General features: G+C 38.4%; 1 protein-coding gene and 1 long non-coding RNA gene across 3 annotated transcripts in view; one reads left to right on the top strand and one right to left on the bottom strand.

Annotated features, from left to right (window-relative positions):
• Positions 1–3,640: 3,640 nt before the first annotated feature.
• LOC131221746 (receptor-like serine/threonine-protein kinase SD1-8) overlaps positions 3,641–20,678 on the bottom strand; it is a 79,043-nt gene continuing 62,005 nt past the window's right edge. The window contains exons 1-7 of one of the 2 annotated variants that reach the window (XM_058217056.1): positions 7,490–8,795; positions 7,072–7,203; positions 6,781–6,992; positions 5,159–5,369; positions 4,419–4,656; positions 4,146–4,296; positions 3,641–4,031 (exon numbers count right to left, since the gene is read on the bottom strand). In XM_058217056.1, the coding sequence (XP_058073039.1) occupies positions 3,723–4,031; positions 4,146–4,296; positions 4,419–4,656; positions 5,159–5,369; positions 6,781–6,992; positions 7,072–7,203; positions 7,490–8,783 (2,547 nt within the window). In that variant the 5' untranslated portion in view covers positions 8,784–8,795 and the 3' untranslated portion in view covers positions 3,641–3,722. Of the gene's footprint in view, positions 4,032–4,145; positions 4,297–4,418; positions 4,657–5,158; positions 5,370–6,780; positions 6,993–7,071; positions 7,204–7,489; positions 8,796–20,678 lie in introns of those variants that run through there. The other variant, XM_058217058.1, reaches the window with a different exon arrangement.
• Positions 15,705–20,678, top strand: part of LOC131221754 (uncharacterized) — a 43,485-nt gene continuing 38,511 nt past the window's right edge. The window contains exons 1-3 of the long non-coding RNA XR_009159581.1: positions 15,705–15,780; positions 15,919–16,366; positions 16,968–17,065. This is a non-coding gene — a long non-coding RNA (uncharacterized LOC131221754). The remainder of the gene's footprint in view (positions 15,781–15,918; positions 16,367–16,967; positions 17,066–20,678) is intronic.

The raw sequence follows: 20,678 nt of genomic DNA, 5'->3' as shown, positions 1-20,678 counted from the left end.
GTGCCACCTGAGTTGCCTATCTGGTTGGCTGGCTTTTGGCCATAGTGCCTGGAATCAAAGGGCTCACCTGATGGGTTGGAGTGGATTTCACAGAAAAATGGTGAACCCAGAATACTTGATCATCCCATCAAATTTTAACCACGGATCCTTGAAAAAAAAAAAAAAATCAAATCCAAGACTTAGGTGGACCACTATATAGGGAAATATTTAAAAATCACTACTAAAACCAACCAATTCATGTGGTGTAGCCTAAATCTAAATGAGTTTTCTAATATCCATTTATCATAGTATGGTATTTCAAATGGGTGGATTGGATGGCATATATATACCAACTGTACCATGGTGTGCCCCCTTCGTTATTGGATCATCTTGGAATTTTGAGCACCGGTACAAAGAAATAGCGACCCAGTACCTGATAGACCGTGTGTATCTCGTCGAAGTTATTTTTTTCAGTTCACATTATAAATTAAAACCTTCCGTGTCCTGCAGAAGTCACACATGTGTTTGATTAAGAAGAACACAGTCTGGAATATATGCCATTTTGGTCCAACCAAGCATCATTACTGTATATTAGATATAATGGATAGCACAGGGATGGATCTAACCAGAGACTTCTTTGTGGTCATTGTACCATGGGGAGTGAAATAAAACAAGTCAGATGTACCATCATACATAATGTGACAATAGGGTACACGAGAAGTCTCTACCATCAGTGATGCACGGCGGGACGTGATGAGGTCGATCATTATTGTCTTCCTTAGGGGATAACTATGAATTCATGGAGTTCTCTGTACTGCTCACAGAGCTTCAAATCTAGGAGGAATAAAAGCATGAATAATTTCTAATAATTTGAAATAATTTAATTCATGATAAAAGAAATAAAATTACAACTGTTTAAATAATGAGCTCAACCTCATGACAAAATTTTAGACTTAGACTCCAAGTCAAACACCCTAAATACGTGATTTACTATAAATAGTGAACTTACCATTTGTAGACCAACTTTATTCTTATTAGACTTAATGGTTTTCAGCAAAAAATAGTAAGTTTTCAATTTGGCCCAACGAGTTGTTCTCCTAATTTTTCTAAGCTCTTTTGTTGTTGGACACGACTTCTACAACTCAAAGGATAAGAAGTTATGCTCAAACTAATTAAACTTACTATTTATAGTAAAAATGATACTAAATGGGACTTTTGACCATCGATCAAATGAAATCTTGCAAATGGGATGCGTACAACCCGACGTAGCAGGGTTGGTGGGCTTAACCACGTTACCTAAAATCACATATAATGTGTTGAAAAACTCATCCTTTTTTTTTAGCTTGCTTGTTAGTACACCCCACACTATCAGTTCACACTTCACTGCTAGCCACCCCCACTTGGGAATCGATACCATGACCTTGGTGTTGAAATGAGGTGTCTTTCACTTAGTCTACCACCTGAGCTATGGATCAGGGTGTTGAAAAACTCATCCTGGTTTTCAATGTACAACTGATTTAAAGTTCCAACAGTCCGTATCATTTTCGCCATGAAAGTGTCTGCGACCTGCTCTACATCAATCAGACATCGTCCCCACACATGTAAGTGAGTGCATGCTATAGGTTTCATGATCCAAACCTAGCATAAAGTGAGATGGAATTGGATTGACTGTGGGTTAGTTCAACCTAGTCACAACCTGCGCCCCAATCATGATCCCATCTAGGCCTCGCTACCATGCATGCACATGAGCCATTGATGGCTTCTAAGTCTAATTGCAAGACTCCTTTCACCCAAGGAAAGGGATCACACAACTAGTAATATTTTCGCGATCACACAATTAGTAATATTTTCGCGCATTAGGCAATCTAAGGCAAGATTCAATGGATGATGTTGGGGGACTGCAAAAGCACACAAAGATAAATTAAGCAAAGTACTCCAATCGCAACAACCAAGTCCAAATACAAACAAACTGAATTTAACGTGGAATGAAGGAAAAAAAAACATGTTACAAAGTGACAATAATACACTATGAAAGCAAAAAATTAGAAGAGATGGAGAGAATACCCGATTCGAACAAGGCTTGAATCTCTCCTTTCAAGCCCTTAAAACCTTTTGAATGAATTAGTAAGCCTTGAGATACCTCCTAATACTGATTACACACACACATACATACATACATACATACATATATATATATATATATATATATATATATATATATATATATATATATATATATATATATCTATATGTATGAGAATCACTATCGAAATAGGAAACAAATCCCGCACATACGCAACTATGTAACTCTACGCGATAGTTCGATGGCACCTTCAATGAGACTTCGATGGCGTCGATAGACTGTCAATGCCATCGACCCCCATTGATGTGTTCGAACTAAACATCAAAACGTTTCAACAATAAATCATGAATTTTCTGAAATTTTATGATAGCATTGAGTAGGCTATCGATGTCATCGAATAGCCTTCGATGGAATCAAGTAGGACACCTAAAGTGTCCAACAACTAATATGAGAAATTCTGGATTTTTATGATGGCATCGATCATGACTTTGATGGCATTGAAGTCTGCTCGATGGCATCGAACTGTCATTGACAGACTTATTAATTTATATATTTAAGACATCAATCAACAAATAACTGGTTCTGATCACCATGGACTACACGACAATTGTCGAAAGCTCCCTGAGGCCCACCGTGATGTTTATATTCCATTCATACCGTTCATGAGGTAATTTTTGCAATAAACTGAAAACACAAAATATTAGCCTGGTCCAAAACATCTATGTTCCCAAGAATGTTTCATCTGTGGATGTTCGATTCTCACCGTTTCTTATCATGCGAGCCACTTGTGTTTTGGATCTACCTCATTTTTGTGCCAATGTACTAACATAATTCGAAGAAAAAAGATGAACATGGTAGATTTCTCACAAGCATCACGGTGGGCCCCCTAGCTTCTTGTCTCATAAAGTTCCTGCAAATCCATGTCCATGTGAATTGGATGACATGACCCACCTGAGTTTTTGCAGGCAAGCAGTTGGTATGGCCCACCTGAGTTTTTGCAATAGTTTTCTTTTGGGGGTGGTGTCATCTTACCAGTAGATTGGATGACATGACAAATAGAAAACAAGAAGGCCCCAAACAACATCTGGGAAGCTTAAGGGGGAGCATCCCCATCCAAACTGTTATCTGTGCTGTTGTCTTGTTGAGTTTTAGATCAGACTCATTTTTGTCTGTCTAGGAGTATTGTGAGGAACTCGTACACTCGCATCTTCTTACTTCTTAAAAGATCGGTTTCATCATTGCTGGGTTTTTTCGGATGGCAATGGAGGAAGAACAGTTACGAGTGTCAAGATCAAGGTTGAAGTGGTGTACCAGGAGTCAGAATATGTCTGTTACCATATGCTATATGGGCCACCATAAGAAACTTGCACTGAAGGGATGATGGTTCTCATCCATGTTTGTTGACGAATGTAAAACACTGAATAGAAAATTTTCAATGACTCAATTCAACTCAAGAATTTAATGAAACAATAGCTTATTTATGGTAGTTTAGAGAATAAATCCCACAATCTTACCCATACTACACATTGTCTCATATGGGAGCTTACAGCATAATCATTTAATCTTATTGCGATAAAATGGTAAGAATTATTCGAACTTCAACCACCTATAATTCCGTTGATTGGAAAAAGATGCATACTCTGTTCTGAAGTCGGAATGTCTATCTAGCTTCTATCACAGAAATAGTTACATCATTATTGGAACAATTCTCTGTTCTGCTTTTAGATGAATTCTCCTCAAACCCCCTTCTTCCTAGAAAGAATGCAGGTCGTTTCGGATTAGCCAACGTTGCCATTTTGTTACTAAGCATAGAAACAACATTGGACATGGTGGGTCTATCCCTCGCACTTTCCTGCACACATAAGAGTCCCATTTGGATGAATCTCAAAATGTCAGAGCCAGTAGATGTATCACCTAACATTGGGTCCATCAACTCCGAGACCCTACCATCCTTCCACAATTCCCATGCCTGAAACAATTACATCTTTCTTGGTTGCAAGTCATTGTCAGATTCCAAAACGAAACAAAAACAAGGTGATTTGAAACATGAAACCAAGATGGTAGATTTGTTCTGGTTACTCACATATCCGAGAAGGTTTAGAGACCTATCAGAATGATAAAAGTTGGTGTTCTTCTTGCCACTGACAATCTCTAGAAGTAAGACTCCGAAGCTAAAGACGTCAGATTTCTCTGAGAAAAGGCCCTCCATTGCATACTCAGGAGACATATAACCACTGGAATTCCACCATTGAACAAAATTTCAATTGAAGTTAGACAATCTGTTAGGCATGTTTATGGGTATACAGATGTGTATGTGGTTAGGTGTAGATTGGTACTTGTGAATGAATTTACTTACTAAGTGCCAACAACCCTATTTGTATTTGCCTCTGATTCATTTCGCCCAAAAATTCTCGCCATGCCAAAGTCTGATATCTTGGGGTTCATCTCACCATCCAAGAGAATGTTACTGGCTTTAAGATCTCTGTGAATAACTCTCAATCTGGAGTACTTGTGAAGATAGAGAAGCCCTTGAGCAATTCCATCAATGATGTGGATGCGTTTTCCCCAATCTAAAAGCTTTCCTTGGGTTGGATCTGCATCATTTTTAGACTCAAATATATAAACAAAAGGGTACTTTAGTGCACATGGTAGAGAATATCCACCAACATAAAGGATATGAATGTAGATGAAGTTGAAGGACAGGACTTCGACATAGTCCATTTCTTAAGTAGTGTTGTCCCATCCACCATACATGTGGTATATGAGTTTATTGAGCTAGATCATTGTAATCATAATGTAGGTTAGGTTGTGGATGAAGCAAGTCTGAAAAATAACTCATAGTAGAATTCAGTTAAAAGAAATTGGTTCCTGATCAGTGCGAATTAGAGGATCAAAATCTGATGACTAAGATCATCTGATCAGTATGAATTTTAATTTGAGTCATGATCCATGTGGAATGGGGCGAAGATTTGGATGGTTTGAGAAGAGTGCATGTATGGCACATGTACAGTGGATGAGAGACGACAAATTGAGAAATGATGCCAAACTATCACCATAGTATTGTGTGGAGTTGGAAAGTCTTAAAGTGCAACAAACCAAAGAGGAGGAAGTCCAGGCTTTTGTTAGGCATGTATTCGTAGAGCAGTATCTTTTCTTCTCCTTCAATGCAGCAGCCCAAAAGCCTAACAAGATTCATGTGTTGGAGTTTGGCAATAAGTATAATCTCATTTTTGAACTCTTCTAGGCCTTGTCCAGAACTCCTTGAAAGCCTTTTCACAGCGATTTCTTGTCCGTCGTGCAACTTACCCTGAAGATTGTCATTTACCGTCAGCATCTTCTATTCAATATTGACACCCTAAGTGGTGTATACTTCGTGTGTCGGTGTTTTCCAATAAATATATTCCTGTTAAAGCAGAGTTATTTTGCTGAGACATGCATGGAAAGTTGGCAACTAAGTATGTTATTTATGGTAAGATAAAAGTTTTGTTACCTCTACACTAACTTTTAGAGAACGAATCAGCTAAGATGAATTATTTTTCTCTACCTTTCAAATGATAGTTATAGTTTGAGAGGTTGATTAGGATTTGCTTCTTCTTAGAATTATTTTCCTAGTGAGTCTGTTAAAAGCTTGATAGGAAAGATGAGTAGTATTTGAAAACGTATTGGTGAAAAACAAATTACATGATCATTAGTAATTATTTGAGCTAAAGTACTGTATGATCAGTTTGGACTCATAAATACATTTGCAGAGTCGTTTCACTGGTGGGAAGAGGCGGCATGAATAAGAGTGATGTTTTCTTTATTTGCTTTATTTTTTTGTCTTTCTTTCTCATGATTTTCCAAGTCATGGGATATATTTCTGAAATATGGTTTATGTGAATTTCAATCTCTCTCTCTCTCTCTCTCTCTCTCTCTCTGTTTCGGCCAAAAATAGTGAGTGTCCAATTTGGCCTAACCATGTTATTCCCCTAATTTTTCTTGTCCTTTTCATGTTGGGCAAACTCCTAAAAGGACCAAAAGTTATAATCAAACTAAAACTTACTATTTATAGTAAAAACAAAAGTAAAAGGGGCTTTTGACTGTCGTTCTGATGGAGTCTTGCAAATCCAGTGTGGGCAATCTAGCATAGTGGGTTTGGTTGGCTAAAGTAGCCTCTCCTACCCCAAAATCGTATATGATACATCAAAAAACTCATTCTGGTTTGCAAGATACTGTGTTAAGGTTCTGACGGTCCCAATCACTTCCACCTCTGATCCGGCCTTCTCTGGTCCATCTTTGTCATGAAAGTGTCTGTGACACTTTCGTTCAAATCCCTATGCAGAAATACATGCCATTTCTTTCTATCTAACTTGAACTGGTGTCAATGAAAGGGTAGAGAAAGCTATCAGTGTAGCAGACGGCCTATGAAAGTGTCCACTACCTGCTCTATCCAGCACATTCCGAGGGAAGCTAACAGAGTGGCAGACTATACAGGGAGTTTAACAAAGTATCTGCCCTCCAGCTCCTGTCGAGAGGGGAGCTCCTCCTCTACGGGGCAGCTCTTGGAATGATCAGGGAAAATTAGAGCCATTTTGCACAGTTTCTTCTTATGATAGGCTGCCCCCTCCTTTTTGTCCCAGAGGGCTAGCCCAAATTGTATGCGATCTCTACAGCTTCGCCAAGTTTTATTGAATATATCTATTTCTTCAAAAAGAAAATAAAAATAAAAATATGTTTACCTTATAAACAGGGCCAAAACCACCCTGCCCAAGCTTATTTGCTGGAGAGAAGTTATCTGTCGCAGCTACTATACTTGCAAAACTGTATAGCGGCAACTCCAGACCCTTCCTTCCACCTTCTCTGAGCCTATTTGCATTCATGAGTTCCCTGTCATCTGACCCATCATCTCCTAACTCACGCAATAATACTTCTTGGCTTGTTTCCCGTTTCCCTGGTTGGTAGCAAAACAGTTGCTTCACTTGATGAATCAAAATGTCAATTGCATAGTTCATGACTAGGAGAATTTTTACCTCTATGCATTAGCTTTCGCCCACAGAAACAACACATAAAGGAGCCCAGTAGAAGTATGGACAGAGAGATTGTTAGTGCACTGATTACTTGTATCCTCTTCTTCTTTCCTCTGTCTGAACTTGTATTGTTTTCTGTATTTGAACATGTATTGATTAGTACAAAAAAAGAATGCAGGGTTGAAAGTCTATGCGGTTCACAGCATATATATATATATATATATATATATATATATATATATATATATATATATATATATAAAATTTGAGATAAACTTGCAGTTGCCTACTTCTACTAGCATAAGAAAACAAACAAATACACAATTAAAAATGATAAGTGCCAACAGGAAAAAGAAGATGATGATGAAACGATAAAATCTACCAATACGAATGACTTGTTATCAAGAGTAAGTAGGCGTACCAAACTCTGAAGCAGAGAGACGAACATAAACATCAGGGACATTGCCGAAGGTCGTCTCACGAATATTTATCAACTCTCCATCCAACAAAGAACATCCGGCTCTGTTATCATGAGCAGAAACATAAGCAATACAAAAGCAGTTACTCCTGCACTCAAATTCGCAATCTTCTAGGCTGAGACTTGAATTCTTTAGAACTAGAGGGTTATCAGAAAACGTCATGCCACTCAACCGCAAGAACCTATCTTGATTCCCACAATTCAGTTCTGTTCGCCTCACGCACCCCTTTGATCTATGACCTGAATCCCATTCTCTTTGAGAGTAAGGCTCAAACCCGTGCAAGCACTTGCACAAGGACGTACTACCATCGCAGATACCATATGCCCCACAAGCAGCATAAACATCACATGCCGTTCTTGGTTGAGACCAAAACAAATTCCAAGATTGGCTGTTCTCCAGCCATATCAATTGCTTGAGTTGCCCAGACACGTCCATCACCAATCTTGAAATTATAGTATTATCATAAAGTGAACAAATAAAATATGCCCCATCCTCATTCGATGTGTAGCTGTAATTGAAGATATTATAACTTAGAGCCATTTCGGGAATAAGGGAGAAAATGTGCCCGTTCCATGGGCCACTAGTCCAGTAGTTTTGTCGTGCTCTCCGTATAAGAAACTGATCAGCCAATCCATCGGAATCCATTCCCAAAGTGAAGTCCCCAGGAGCAGGGTCTTCTTCACTTGTCCATGAAGAGAGCATCCAGCTGTTTTGCGGACTTTTTCTATTCAACCCCAGTTTCATGCCAGGGAGATACGTATCTGTAGGATAATCAAAGCTTTGCCATATGATCCGGCCTTCATCATTAGTTGAATTACCTTCTATCAGTATGAAGTTTCCAGTATCCAGTAGCCAAGCACTTGTGTGATTGGTAGCAGAATCAGATGTCACCATGATGTTGCCTCCAATCTCATCCAAGATCATCAGATTCCCATTATTGCTGTTAATTGTAAGGACACCAGATGAATGTGAGAGCGGGGTTCTCCTATTGGCAACCCATACAACCGTTTGTTCCGTGACTTTCTTGTACCATATTCCCACGTAATGATTCTTGGACTTGCCGGGGCTAAAGAAACCCAGCTCGAAAACCTCACCAGCAGAAATCAAGGTCTTCCCGTCAGGGAGTGGTTGGTCTTGTGTGATGGTATCCGCCGCGTGGGAAAATTGAACGCAGAGGCAGTAGAATATGAAGAAACTAAGAAGATTAAACAGTTTGCCGGATTTGCATTCCATCATGGAATGAGTAACAAGCTTGCAATTTGCAATGGAAGGTGATTGAATGGTGCCTATGGCCGATGAGTTAAGGAAACAAACTCCACTGGGCCTGATTACCCAATCATACAGCCAAATGTTCAGTGGTGAAAACCGAAAGATTATGACCACTTCTATAGCCAGTCTGGAAGATGGTCAAAATACTTGGCTACTTGAATTGACTGGTCCAACCCAGAAGCGAGTTGGGGCTGAATGGGCACAACTCACCTGAGTCAGGGGTTACTCGTGTTCTTTAACTGGTTCGGACGCAACAAAATCTGAGTTGACTCGAGCTGGTTATCTCAGACTCGTATGATTCTTAAAACAGAAATCGTTAATAGTGAGTGAAGACGGATTACAGGATACACGAACCGAGTCCTTACGTCAGATACACAGGTACTCAATTCGGAAGCGGATTGCCTATACGGGGCTGCGTGGGGCTCACAGAGATGTTCGTGACTAATCCACTCCGTCCATTTGTTTTGAAAAACAACAAAAGGACATGCTTTTAATAAACAGGAAGATCAAGTACTCAGGTGGGCCACACAAAACGAAACAGTAGGAACAGAAATGCCCACGGTTGAAAAGTTCCTGGAGTTGACCATGATGTTTAAATGCCATCCAGACCGTTCATTGGGTTATTACCACTCAAATAAACCATGGAACAAATATCATCCTGATACAAAACTTCTGTCACCCCTAGCATTCAATCCCAACTGTTTTGTGTAGTATGGCCTCATCAGTTTTGGATCTTCCTTGTGTTTAAATTCATGTCTTATTATGGTCTTGAAAAACAGATGGATGGAATGGATTTATGCAGGACATCTCTGTGGGCCCTACACAACACGGAGCACAGGAGTATCTGTGCGCCCGAGGTCACAGGCTTTTGGGCTGACAATACATGTTTGAGCCATCAGCCTATATCTCAATAATCTCCAAGCCATAAAAAGGATGTGTGGCCTTCCTCGGGTGGGCCCACATAAATCGATCTGCCACTGGACTAGGACGCACATGCATTGATTAAGGTGTCCAATGATCATGGAGTTAGGTGGTAAGAGCATCCCACCTTGTTGGATTTTTATTTTTATTTATTTTGGGACATCTAAGGCCCACTATAAATGGGCCACACACACATTATCATCCATACATCAGAGAAAAGAGAAGAAAGAAAGAGAGTAATCCGGCCATGGGGGTAGGGCCCCGCCATTAGTGGGCCCTCCCAAGAGCGAATCATACCTATACAACTACATTGATTTTACATGCAACTTTTATTCACTACTTTCATGATATATATTTGTTTTGGATGGTTGGGATGCCATCCCAACATGATCCTTAAGGTCTAGATGACCTTATGATGGAGTGGATCATTAAATACATCATGATGGGGTTCATGGAGAATGGCCCCATCATAGATCATGACATGCATGTAGGATGGGCCAAAGGGCCACATCTATGAGATCAAATGGGATCCCCACCATGGATTGGTGGGTCCCATATGATCCATCTAGAAAGAAAAATAAGATCAAATGGTAGAAAAGAAGATCAGCAATTATAATCACCCACCTTAATGGATCCCACTCCAAAGTTACATCAATCTTCTCTTTATGCTCCAAGGGACATGTTTCAATGGGTGAGATGGATTATTGAAGGTTAGATGGGAGGGGATTTGAGGGAGAAGGGGCTGGAGAAGAGGAAAAATTGGGCTGAAATTTTTTCTAAGAGAGAAAGAAAGAAAGAAGAGAGTAGAGAGAAATGAGAGGGAGAGTATGAAAATTTGCTAGAAAAGAGAGAGAGGAAAAGTAATCATCACTCTCTCTCCTAGATAAGAGAAAAATTATCATAGCCTATGGTGATATAAACTATGTTGTTAGGCTAGAGTAGGGATTGGTAGTGTGTGGGTGGTGGGTGGTGTAGGATTTGGGGGTTTAGGTAGTGTATGGGTAGTGTGTGTTGGAATTTGCACAAAAGAGGGTGGCCACCTTGAAAAAATGTGCCCTTCACATTAGGTGGGCCACATGATCATGCTCAAAGGCTACAAATGAGATGCACATAACTTATGATCCACACATCGGATGGACACACAAGACGCATCATTGGAACCGCGGCGACGATGCGATCACAATGACATAGGTCTCAACTCGATCCGAGTCGGGTCTTCATAACTAGGCTCACGGATGACCGCAAACACTATCCAAGGGTTACAGGTCGCGGGGATTCGACCGGTAGGATCGCGGGATCAAGATGGACGGAATGCATACTCACACACACATATGCACACCTACGAACTCGGGTCAGGTCTCACAGTGATTGACCACGTATTTCGAGCACATAAATCTCGCCCATAGGCTGGATTTGTAGCCGTAAAAAATAGACCAGTCCCGCTTCATTCTTAGGGCCTCCGAGACCTCCTTCAAGGCCTTGATGTTTAGACCACCTTCCATTGAAGGGGACGCAATATGCTTCCTGCCGGCCCAGTGAAATTTCTTTTCGCCATCTGACCACCCCCAAAAGAAGTTGGCAAAACCTCTTTCCAGTAAAGACAGTGTTTTCCCGGGGGTTTCAATCGATGCAACAGTGTGAATTGGAATACTTGAGAGGATATGCTTAATGAGCGTGATCCTGGCTGTTTGATTGAGGAACTGAGAAGTAGAATAATTACACTACATAATGTAATTGACTGATAATTAAAAGATAATATTTAGTTTGATTCAATTGCTATGAGATAAAATTTTCTTAAATTTTCTTGTCCAATATTTTCTTATTTATAACCTCAATCCAGCCATTTAAATACTTCTTACGTCCTCATTGTTGCTATAACTGTTCAGTACCACCACTTTATTCTCCTCCTGCCATCTGTCCAGCAACCCCTACTTTATGTTCGACCTTATTCACAGCTACGTGGCATTGCTATATGCATTCCATCCCTGTTATCAAGAAATCCTTTTCACACAATCTCTGCGAATCTTTGAAACCACCATGCAAATATGCTCGGATGACACGTAACCTACTCTGAATGGGACCACGAGGGTGACCAGGTCTCTACCGTGGTTACTCTGGAATGGTAGAAACTACCCAACTTGTCGGAAATCTACCGCGTCCATACGGCATATTACCTTGTCTGGCCTTGATTCCAGTAATTAGTCTTATTGAGCTCTCATGTGGGCTACCGCATGAAATAATACCATAAACTTCTTAAATTGAATGGCATGGCCCACTGGAGTTCTGGAATGCAGCGATTTTTGGTGATTCTTTCATTCTCATTAGGAAATTCAGATAATTAATGATTGGATGGCATATAAAGCTCATTACAGGGCCTTCACAAGAAAAAAGAAAAAAGAAAAAAAAAGAGACTAATAGTTTTCGCCCATCCCAACTTTTTCTTTTGGTTTGGCCCACCTAAATATTGAATTATCATGATTTTTAGACTACATATAAGATTAACATGAACCAGCGTAGAGGAAGGGGTTGGTTCTTATAAAGTTTCCACCCACATAGCTGTCATTTAGGAATGTGACCTAGCGCGAGGTACACTACTACAGCCATTCGTTCACATTCGCTGAAAAGTCCAAGAAGTTTTCAAGGATAGGATTAATTCGTACTTCTTTTTCTGGTAGGGGGTCCACCTTATCTTTCCATTTGCCTTGTTTTTGTGCTCGTATCCTAGAATGCTCTCAAATAAATGAAAGGACAGTCTTATTCTAAGAAATACGTAATTGTAAAGCCCGAAATTCCTTTGCTTCCCGTGTGGTGCGGCACATTCCAGGCGAAGAGAAAAAAAAACGTGTTGACATGTGGAACTTCTGTGAGCCTCATCCGGACGTATGTATCAGATCCACACCGTCCATCTATTTTTCCATACCATTTTAGGGAATGAGATAACAAAATAAAGTAGATCTTAGGCTCAAGTGGGCCACACTGCAGAAACAGTGAAAATTGCACGCCTACTAATGAAAACTTTTTGGGACCACAGAAGACTCTGAACAAGCTGATATTTGTATTTTCCCTCCATCAAAGTCAGTGTGACCACACGAAGAGGTATGATAGAAAATAAACCTCACGGTAGACCCTAGAAAGGTTTTAACAGTGTTTGTTCAATCTTAGTTGCTTTCTATGGCGTGGGCCACTTGAGCTTTGGATGTACCTTGTTTTTGAGCTCATGATCTGAAGGGTATCGATCTAGAACATCAATCATTGTGGGGCCTAGAGAAAATCCACGCAATAAAAGTTGGGTGGTATAGTATGCAATCCATCAGGGGAGAGAGAAAATTGGCGTGTTTTCTATCCTAGTATCATCGTCGATGAGGTGGACCAATGAGAAGCTATGGCAGACTATCGATCCGCACTCATTTTGCCTATATAAGCACCTTGGCATGCAAGGGCTTTCCCCACCCCAGACTTTCTTGATTTCTGATTCCTTTCCTTCTCCTATCTTCATACAAACGATGGCGTTCCAGGAGCTGCAACTGATAAAGGAAGAGCACCAATTGTTTTCATCTTTGGTTAACAATGTGTTCATGACGAAGATCCAAGCCACGCATAAACTTGACAGCCACAGCATCGATGTGGGACCCCTCTCGATGTTGTGGAGGACATCTTGCAGCGTTACAACCCTATTGTTGTAAGGATGACTTACGTGCTTCTTTCTTCTTTATTGTTATTATTTATTTTCCAGTATCATCTGCATCTTTTCCATTACAATCATCTTTCTTTCACTTGAGAGAACTATGCAAGATAATCAAAAAAAAAAAAAAGAAAAAAGAAGAAGAAGAAAAAAGAACAACGCTCAGCCCATGCAAGGGCTAGCCTGGCTGGTACACAAATCACATAGGCTAATTACTCCTCAGAGAAACATGACTAGGGATTATCTACTGACTTCTATGATACAGGTTAGTAGTATTCTAGGATACGAGCACAAAAACTTAGTGTTGTGGGGGGTCCACCTTATCTTTCCATTTCTGATAAACGGGTTGGATCTATGACACATAATTCTCAACATACTTATATAAAACTCAGTGTCACATATCCTCATATGTGGTCCATTACATGTGAATGAAAATAGGAATTTAGACATTTAATGCACAGCTAGTTGGACCAATTTAAATGGCGCGCGCGCACACACACATATATGTATATACATATACATACATATATATATACATATATATATATATATGTGTGTGTGTATGAGGAAAAGGTACTATGCGCTCAGCCGATGAGACCGTCCCATGAGGTCAAGCTGTGTAGGCCCCACCGTGATGCGTTTCGAACATCTACCCCATCAGTCAGATGCACCATTCCATCGTGGGCCTAGGTCTCAAAAATCAAGTCAATCCGTGAGTTGTGTGGGCCACACCACATACAGAAGTGGGGAGGGGCCGTGCACCATTAAAACATTCATAATCATTTTTTGGGCCCATCGAGATGTGGTTTGCAAATCCAGCCCACCCATTATGTGTGTCCCACTTGGATGAGGGTTCAGACCAAGTTTCAGCAGTATTCAAAACTCAGGTGGGCCCCACCAAGTGCTTTTATATGTTTTTGGCATGTCTTCACATGATTTTAGATGGTATGGCCCACCTGAGTTCCGTATATGGCTGATCTTTGGGATATCCCACAATTTAGAGGGGACCCATCAAATGCACGGTGTTGATGGTCGACACGCATCACGGTGGGGCCCACACACCTTGACCTCACGGGAGCTTATCGTGAGGTCGAGTGCATATATATATATGTATGTGTGTGTGTGTGTGTGTGTGTGTGTGTGTGTGTGTAGGTACTATGGGCTCGACCTCACGATAAGCTCCCGTGAGGTCAAGGTGTGTGGGCTGCTTACAAAAATGATCATATATATACATATATATATATACATGCCATCATATATATATATATATATCTATATACCATATATATATAATATGTGAATACATATATATACATATATAAAGCATATATATATATATATACATGTATATACAAATTATACATATATATATACACATATATATATATATATGCAAACCACATATATATATATATATATGATTATGAATGTTTTAATGGTGATATATATATATGTGTGTGGTGTGTGACACAAGTCACGAATTGACTTGATGACCTATGGAATGATGTATCTAACTAATGGGGTAGATGTTCGAAACGCATCACTAGACCTCATGGGACGTTCCCATGTAGAGCGCATAGTACCTTTTCCTATATATATATATATATATATATATATATATATATATAATATATATATATATATATATATATATATATATATATATAGATTCGAGGCTTATTCGAATTGGTATATGTCTTGTAATTTCTGCTTCTATAGTCCATACTAATTGCTTTGTGACATGATTTTTTTCCAAAAGGAATTTTCCACATAAAATTTGGATTGTTTGTGTTTGGGCTTGGTTGTGTGATTGGTAGAACTTTGCTTGATTCGTCTTTGAGTGCCTCTGTGGTTCCAAGCACTACAGTACTTTGTGAACTTTGTTTGATTCGTCTTTCTATGCTTCCGTGGTTCCCCAACACTACACTTCTTTGTGTGATATTGACAAATCTAAGATGAATGGTTTTGTATAGAAAAGTATTGTTTAAATATTTCCTTCGTAATCCTACTATGTAATGTAATATATGCGTCTTATGTTTGTGTTTGATGAATGACCACAAACACCTTAATAGCCAACATTTGATTCTCATATATGATGGATAAGGGATCTTCCCAGAAGTGGACCCACAATGGAGATCACTTTGAAACAAAACCAGGATGGTCCACTCGTCAGATACAACCAATGCAAATACATTGCATGGAATATGAATTTGTTGAGAAAGTTTGAGCTAACCATCCACACCTTGAATCTCAATGCAGTCCCAACAAGCCCAAATTGAAATCGTGGAAGGGAAAACCGAGCATTCTTCAAGCATCCTAACGCCTGAAGCACTTCTGACCATCAAAAGGATTGCATGCGAGGTAAGTGTAAAAATCCATAATACATGTCTCTTCTGCTCTCTATCATACACCATTACCTTTAATGCATTTATCTTTTTCTCGATCTATCATTCACCACTAGCACTAATGCATGCGTTTCTTTATATTGTATGATGCCAGATAACATGCAAGTTCTCTGGTAGTGGAGATGTGAATGAGACAATGTTGGCATTGTTTAACTCACTCTCAAACTATTCATGGGATGCAAAACTGGTTTTAACACTTTGTGCCTTCGCGGTCAACTATGGGGAGCTCTGTCTCATTGTACAGCAGGCTAGCGTCAATGCTCTCACAAAATCCGTGGCCCTACTCAAGCAGTTGCCTGACATCTAAGAGGACAAGGACACTCTGAAACATCGTTTCACCGAACTCAACAACCTCACAAAGAAAATTCTAGATGTGACCAAGGATATCCTCGAATTAAAGAGCTTCGCACAAAATATAATACATTGGCAACTACTACAATGACCATGGACATGACCGATATCCCCAAAGCAGTTTACTTGACCATCCAAGTCATTATGAATTGTGCCTCACTGATCGCTGACTTCATACACTCGGGTCACGAGTAAGTTAATGTGGTGCAATCATCTTCCAAGGACGGGTTTTTCATTCGATCATTATCATGTGTGTTACAAATTCTTCTGAGAGATTTCATTTATCACATCCTTTCCCAAATTTTAATTTGCCTTTTTGGGTCGAGTCTTTGTTACTCTTGAGAATTCTGATTTTAAGAATGAGTGATTGTCCCTATTTTCAATCAGCTTGCCCACTTAGTTCAAGACAAAGTCAGTAATCAATATACTAAGAGGCTAAGATAATCAGTAAGTATTGGTTATATGTCCTATAATTAATCCCTCCTAAGATCTTGGGAGTAAGGATTTCCAGCCCTTTACCAACCTTCCTCTAGATACCCAGATTTTTAATCTGTCAATTTTGTAATTTGAATCTTACAATTGAATCTTACTACTGATTTGATTTGATCAATAAATCAAATCAATTATCCAAACTTGTCCATAATCATTAATAAGTGAAGTTCCGTTTCTTTATTCATATTGGTAACATTTTGGGCCAGACCGGGATTTCTAAAGCTAAAAGAAGCTCTCTAAAGAACATGTTCTTTAGTTAATGATGTGGAAAACGTGATGAGCTTCTAATGTTGATTTCAGGCACATAAGCCCGATGACAGGGGTTAAGGATCTTGGCGACGAGTTTAAGAAAATACATGAGCTGATGATGCAATTAGACTCGTGCCATGAACACATAGGTATGTAGCAATGATTTATTATTATTATTATAATTGACTTTTGATCAATCATTTTTTGTGTTGAAGGCGCAGGGAATTTCTGAGCCACCTCCCTTTATTGGGCCATGTCACAGCTCATGACTTCTGGTGATGTCAGTTGGAAAAAATTACGAAAGTAAACAAATAAAAATGCATATGTATATACACTTTGGTCATGCACATATCTTCACATTCAATGTCTCACTTTTCTCTCTCTTGACTCAAATTCTTAGTGTAGTTTACAGAAACCAATGTGGCATAGCAAACTTTTGTGTGTGTGTGTGTGTATACATGTTCAATGAATTTTTATGTGTTGGTGGCCTATTTGATTCAATGTAAATACTTATAATGCTAGGTTATAAGGGTAAATTTGTCATGCACTAAAAGTGGATACAGAATGTGCATCCTCATACCCGAATCATAGCACATGACTTGTATACGGAGTGTATTTAAATCATAAGTTCATACTATTTTCCAAAGGCTTAGTTTACATATACTCTAAGTCCACAATATCAAACATTCAGCAAGGCATCTCACTTACAATTATTCCAGCCATCCACATATGATAACTACTAAGAAAATTTATAGGCATTTAGTCCACATGTTTATAACCCTCACAAAAAACTAATCATTGCACTATAACCCATCCATTTGGAGCTTTATTAAAACATTGACTAATAACCACTATAAAACATTCAAAAAATTTCTAACTACTCAACTAAAATTAGTTCAAAAGCATAATTAAGGAAATAAAATAAGTTTCAACTAAACATGCTAGTGACTTAATACATTCAACTCATCTTCTTCAATATAGGGTCACTGCCCTTGTGTATCATCCACTGGTTCAACTAAACTTGAGCAACGGTTTTATTGTCCATTAAATCTATACAATTTTTTCTTCAATAGAACATCAGCTGGCTAGACCCAGTGAGTGCATGCACATCATAATTAACATAGTATTGTATGAATGTCATGAGATAGATAAATGTGTAAATGCATTAAGTGGGTCAATCAGTCCACTTGACTTAGATTCTATCAACCCATATCTCCCCTTTTTAAGCTAGGCTTCCACCATCTTTGTAGGCTTCCACATATTGTGGGTATCAAGAGATGGTCCCCTAGGTCCCTCGATACTTTAAGTACCTAATCATATTAGCCATTGTCACATATATAGCAGTATATGATATTTTAATTATAAGCAAATTCAACAAAGCACTCAACACAAGAAATCATAATCAGCAAAATAATGAGACATTATTTTATTTACAATAGAGAGGAAACATATTGTGATCACTCGCCTTAAATATGATAATGTGGATTTCGATATGTTACCTCGAGATCAATCGGTTAGCAATTACCTAATTACATATTTTAATTAGCTCACTATTTGCTTCTATCTAATCCTATTTGATCAGTTCACCTTTAGTTAATAAATTCTTAACTCGGGACAACTCACAAGGAATATTCAATCGTAAAATTTTAAATTCTCTTAAATCTCACCTACAACACATAATTATTCATCATTCCACATGGGGCCCACTTAACTTAACCAAAGCACTTAGATCATCCCATTATCTCTAGATGATCAACGGTTATTGCTAATTTACATCATATAAATAAAAAATCAAAGTTCTAAACAAACAAAATTCCTACGTATTTTCGACCATTCAAACTAATTGGTTCACACTACCTTCGACCGGTCAAGGTATTAAAATCTACTTCAATCAGTTGAAATAAATATGAATTAAAAAAATACACTTTTGTCCCTTTTGATCGTTGAAACTGCTTATTCGATTGGTTGAAATACCCTTCGATTGATCAAATTGCCTTATTGACTAATTGAACATATTCTAATTTTTGGAATTTAGTTGCTTGACCATTTAGGTTATTTTTGATAGATCGAAATGATTGCTGGACCGATCAAACTAACCTTGCTGGAATTTTTCAGATCTGAAATTTATAACTTTTCAAGTTTCCTTATTTTTCATAATTCCTCTTGTTTTAAATGATCCATTTATCATATGGGACATATCTATTCCATTCATTGACATCATATAATCCCAAATTTGGAATGGGTAAATAGATCACTTAGATCCAAACCATCCATGCTTTCAAAATCTAATTTAAAGCATAATAAGTACGATCTTAACCTTTCATCCTTATGACCCATTCAACAGTCAAATCCACCCATATTTTCTGGATAACAAGTTAGATCTATTCCAGAATAAGTGCAAATGGTGGGAATCGGATTCGATCCGTCTGAGCATCATCTTATAATCTAAGGTATAAAATGATTCCTAAGTTTAGATATGATTGAAATGGGTCATCATATGATTATACTAAATGTGTGTGTGTGTGTGTGTGTGTGTGTGTCAAAATGGTTCAGATTAGATCTAACATCACTAATGTTCCAGATAGCTTAATATACAAATTCATGTCTATGATTATATCTAATTAATATGGCTCATTTATGAAAAGGGCGAGCTCTCAGTCCTAGAGGGGAGGGGGGGTGAATAGGACTATGCCAAATAAAAAATAAATACGGAATATAAATGTAGATAGCTAAAACAAATAAACAAATAACAACCTCAATTGCAATAGTATTGAGAGGTTGATACAAACGTTGTTCAAAGGACAACTTTACACCAAAAACTAAAGTTTATGGTAAGACAACTTGATTTCTTGAACTCGGTAAGGATCAAAAACTCAAACTAATACAAGAAGCAATTAAAACAAATCTAGCTATTAAAACATTCACCACAAGTACATGAAATAAATATAAATATTCACCACACATAAATCACATATATCATCATCCACCAAACTCCAAGAATTATAGTGGTTCGATGTGTACACCAACTATTCTAAAACAACCACACCTACTCCACTCCCAATAATCACAACCCACGTGATATTGGCTTTTACTATGAATGAAGGTTTTTCAAGGTTCACCTTAAAAAATTTACAATTATGTTTTCAATGGGATACCATAATTAAAAATCCATGCTAAGATTTTCTGGCTATCTCAGTCAAAACCACAATAGAGATTTTCTAGCAATCTCATAAACCAAAAGTTATAAATCAAATACGTATTTTAAGATTCTCTTTTGATGTAGTCCAGTAGAACCGCTTCTTTAAAGATGAAGATGTCCAATGTTTAATCACACAAATGGAGAGGTTATATGTCTAAATAAATTTTAAATTAATCCAACTTTGGGTTACTTTGATTCAATTTTTTGGATATCAAAAGGGATAGATTAGAATTCTCTTTTATCAAATTAGATTGAAATAGCAAGAGATCAAGAAATTAGAAATCAAAAAGCTATAAAAAGAATCTTAAATTACCGCACAATAGCTTGACAATCACGAGGAGTTATCTCTCAGAGTGGTGGCTTGAATTAGCATGGAATGAATGAAAAAAGCTGAGAAAAGTCATCTATTTATAGGCTGAAAAACGGTTCCCTCGACTGATCCTGGGAGCAACCAAATTTCAAAAATTCTAGCGCAATCTGATAAAATTGACCCTTGACTGGTCCAGTGGGGCTCAAAATGGTTGTTGGAGTTCGAATCGAGCCCTACTCGACTGGTCGAGCCA

Source organism: Magnolia sinica, chromosome 12 (assembly GCF_029962835.1).
Source record: "Magnolia sinica isolate HGM2019 chromosome 12, MsV1, whole genome shotgun sequence".
Lineage (NCBI taxonomy): Eukaryota > Viridiplantae > Streptophyta > Magnoliopsida > Magnoliales > Magnoliaceae > Magnolia > Magnolia sinica.
The sequence above is the reverse complement of the archived record's forward strand: the minus strand, read 5'-3'. Positions and strand labels throughout refer to the sequence as shown.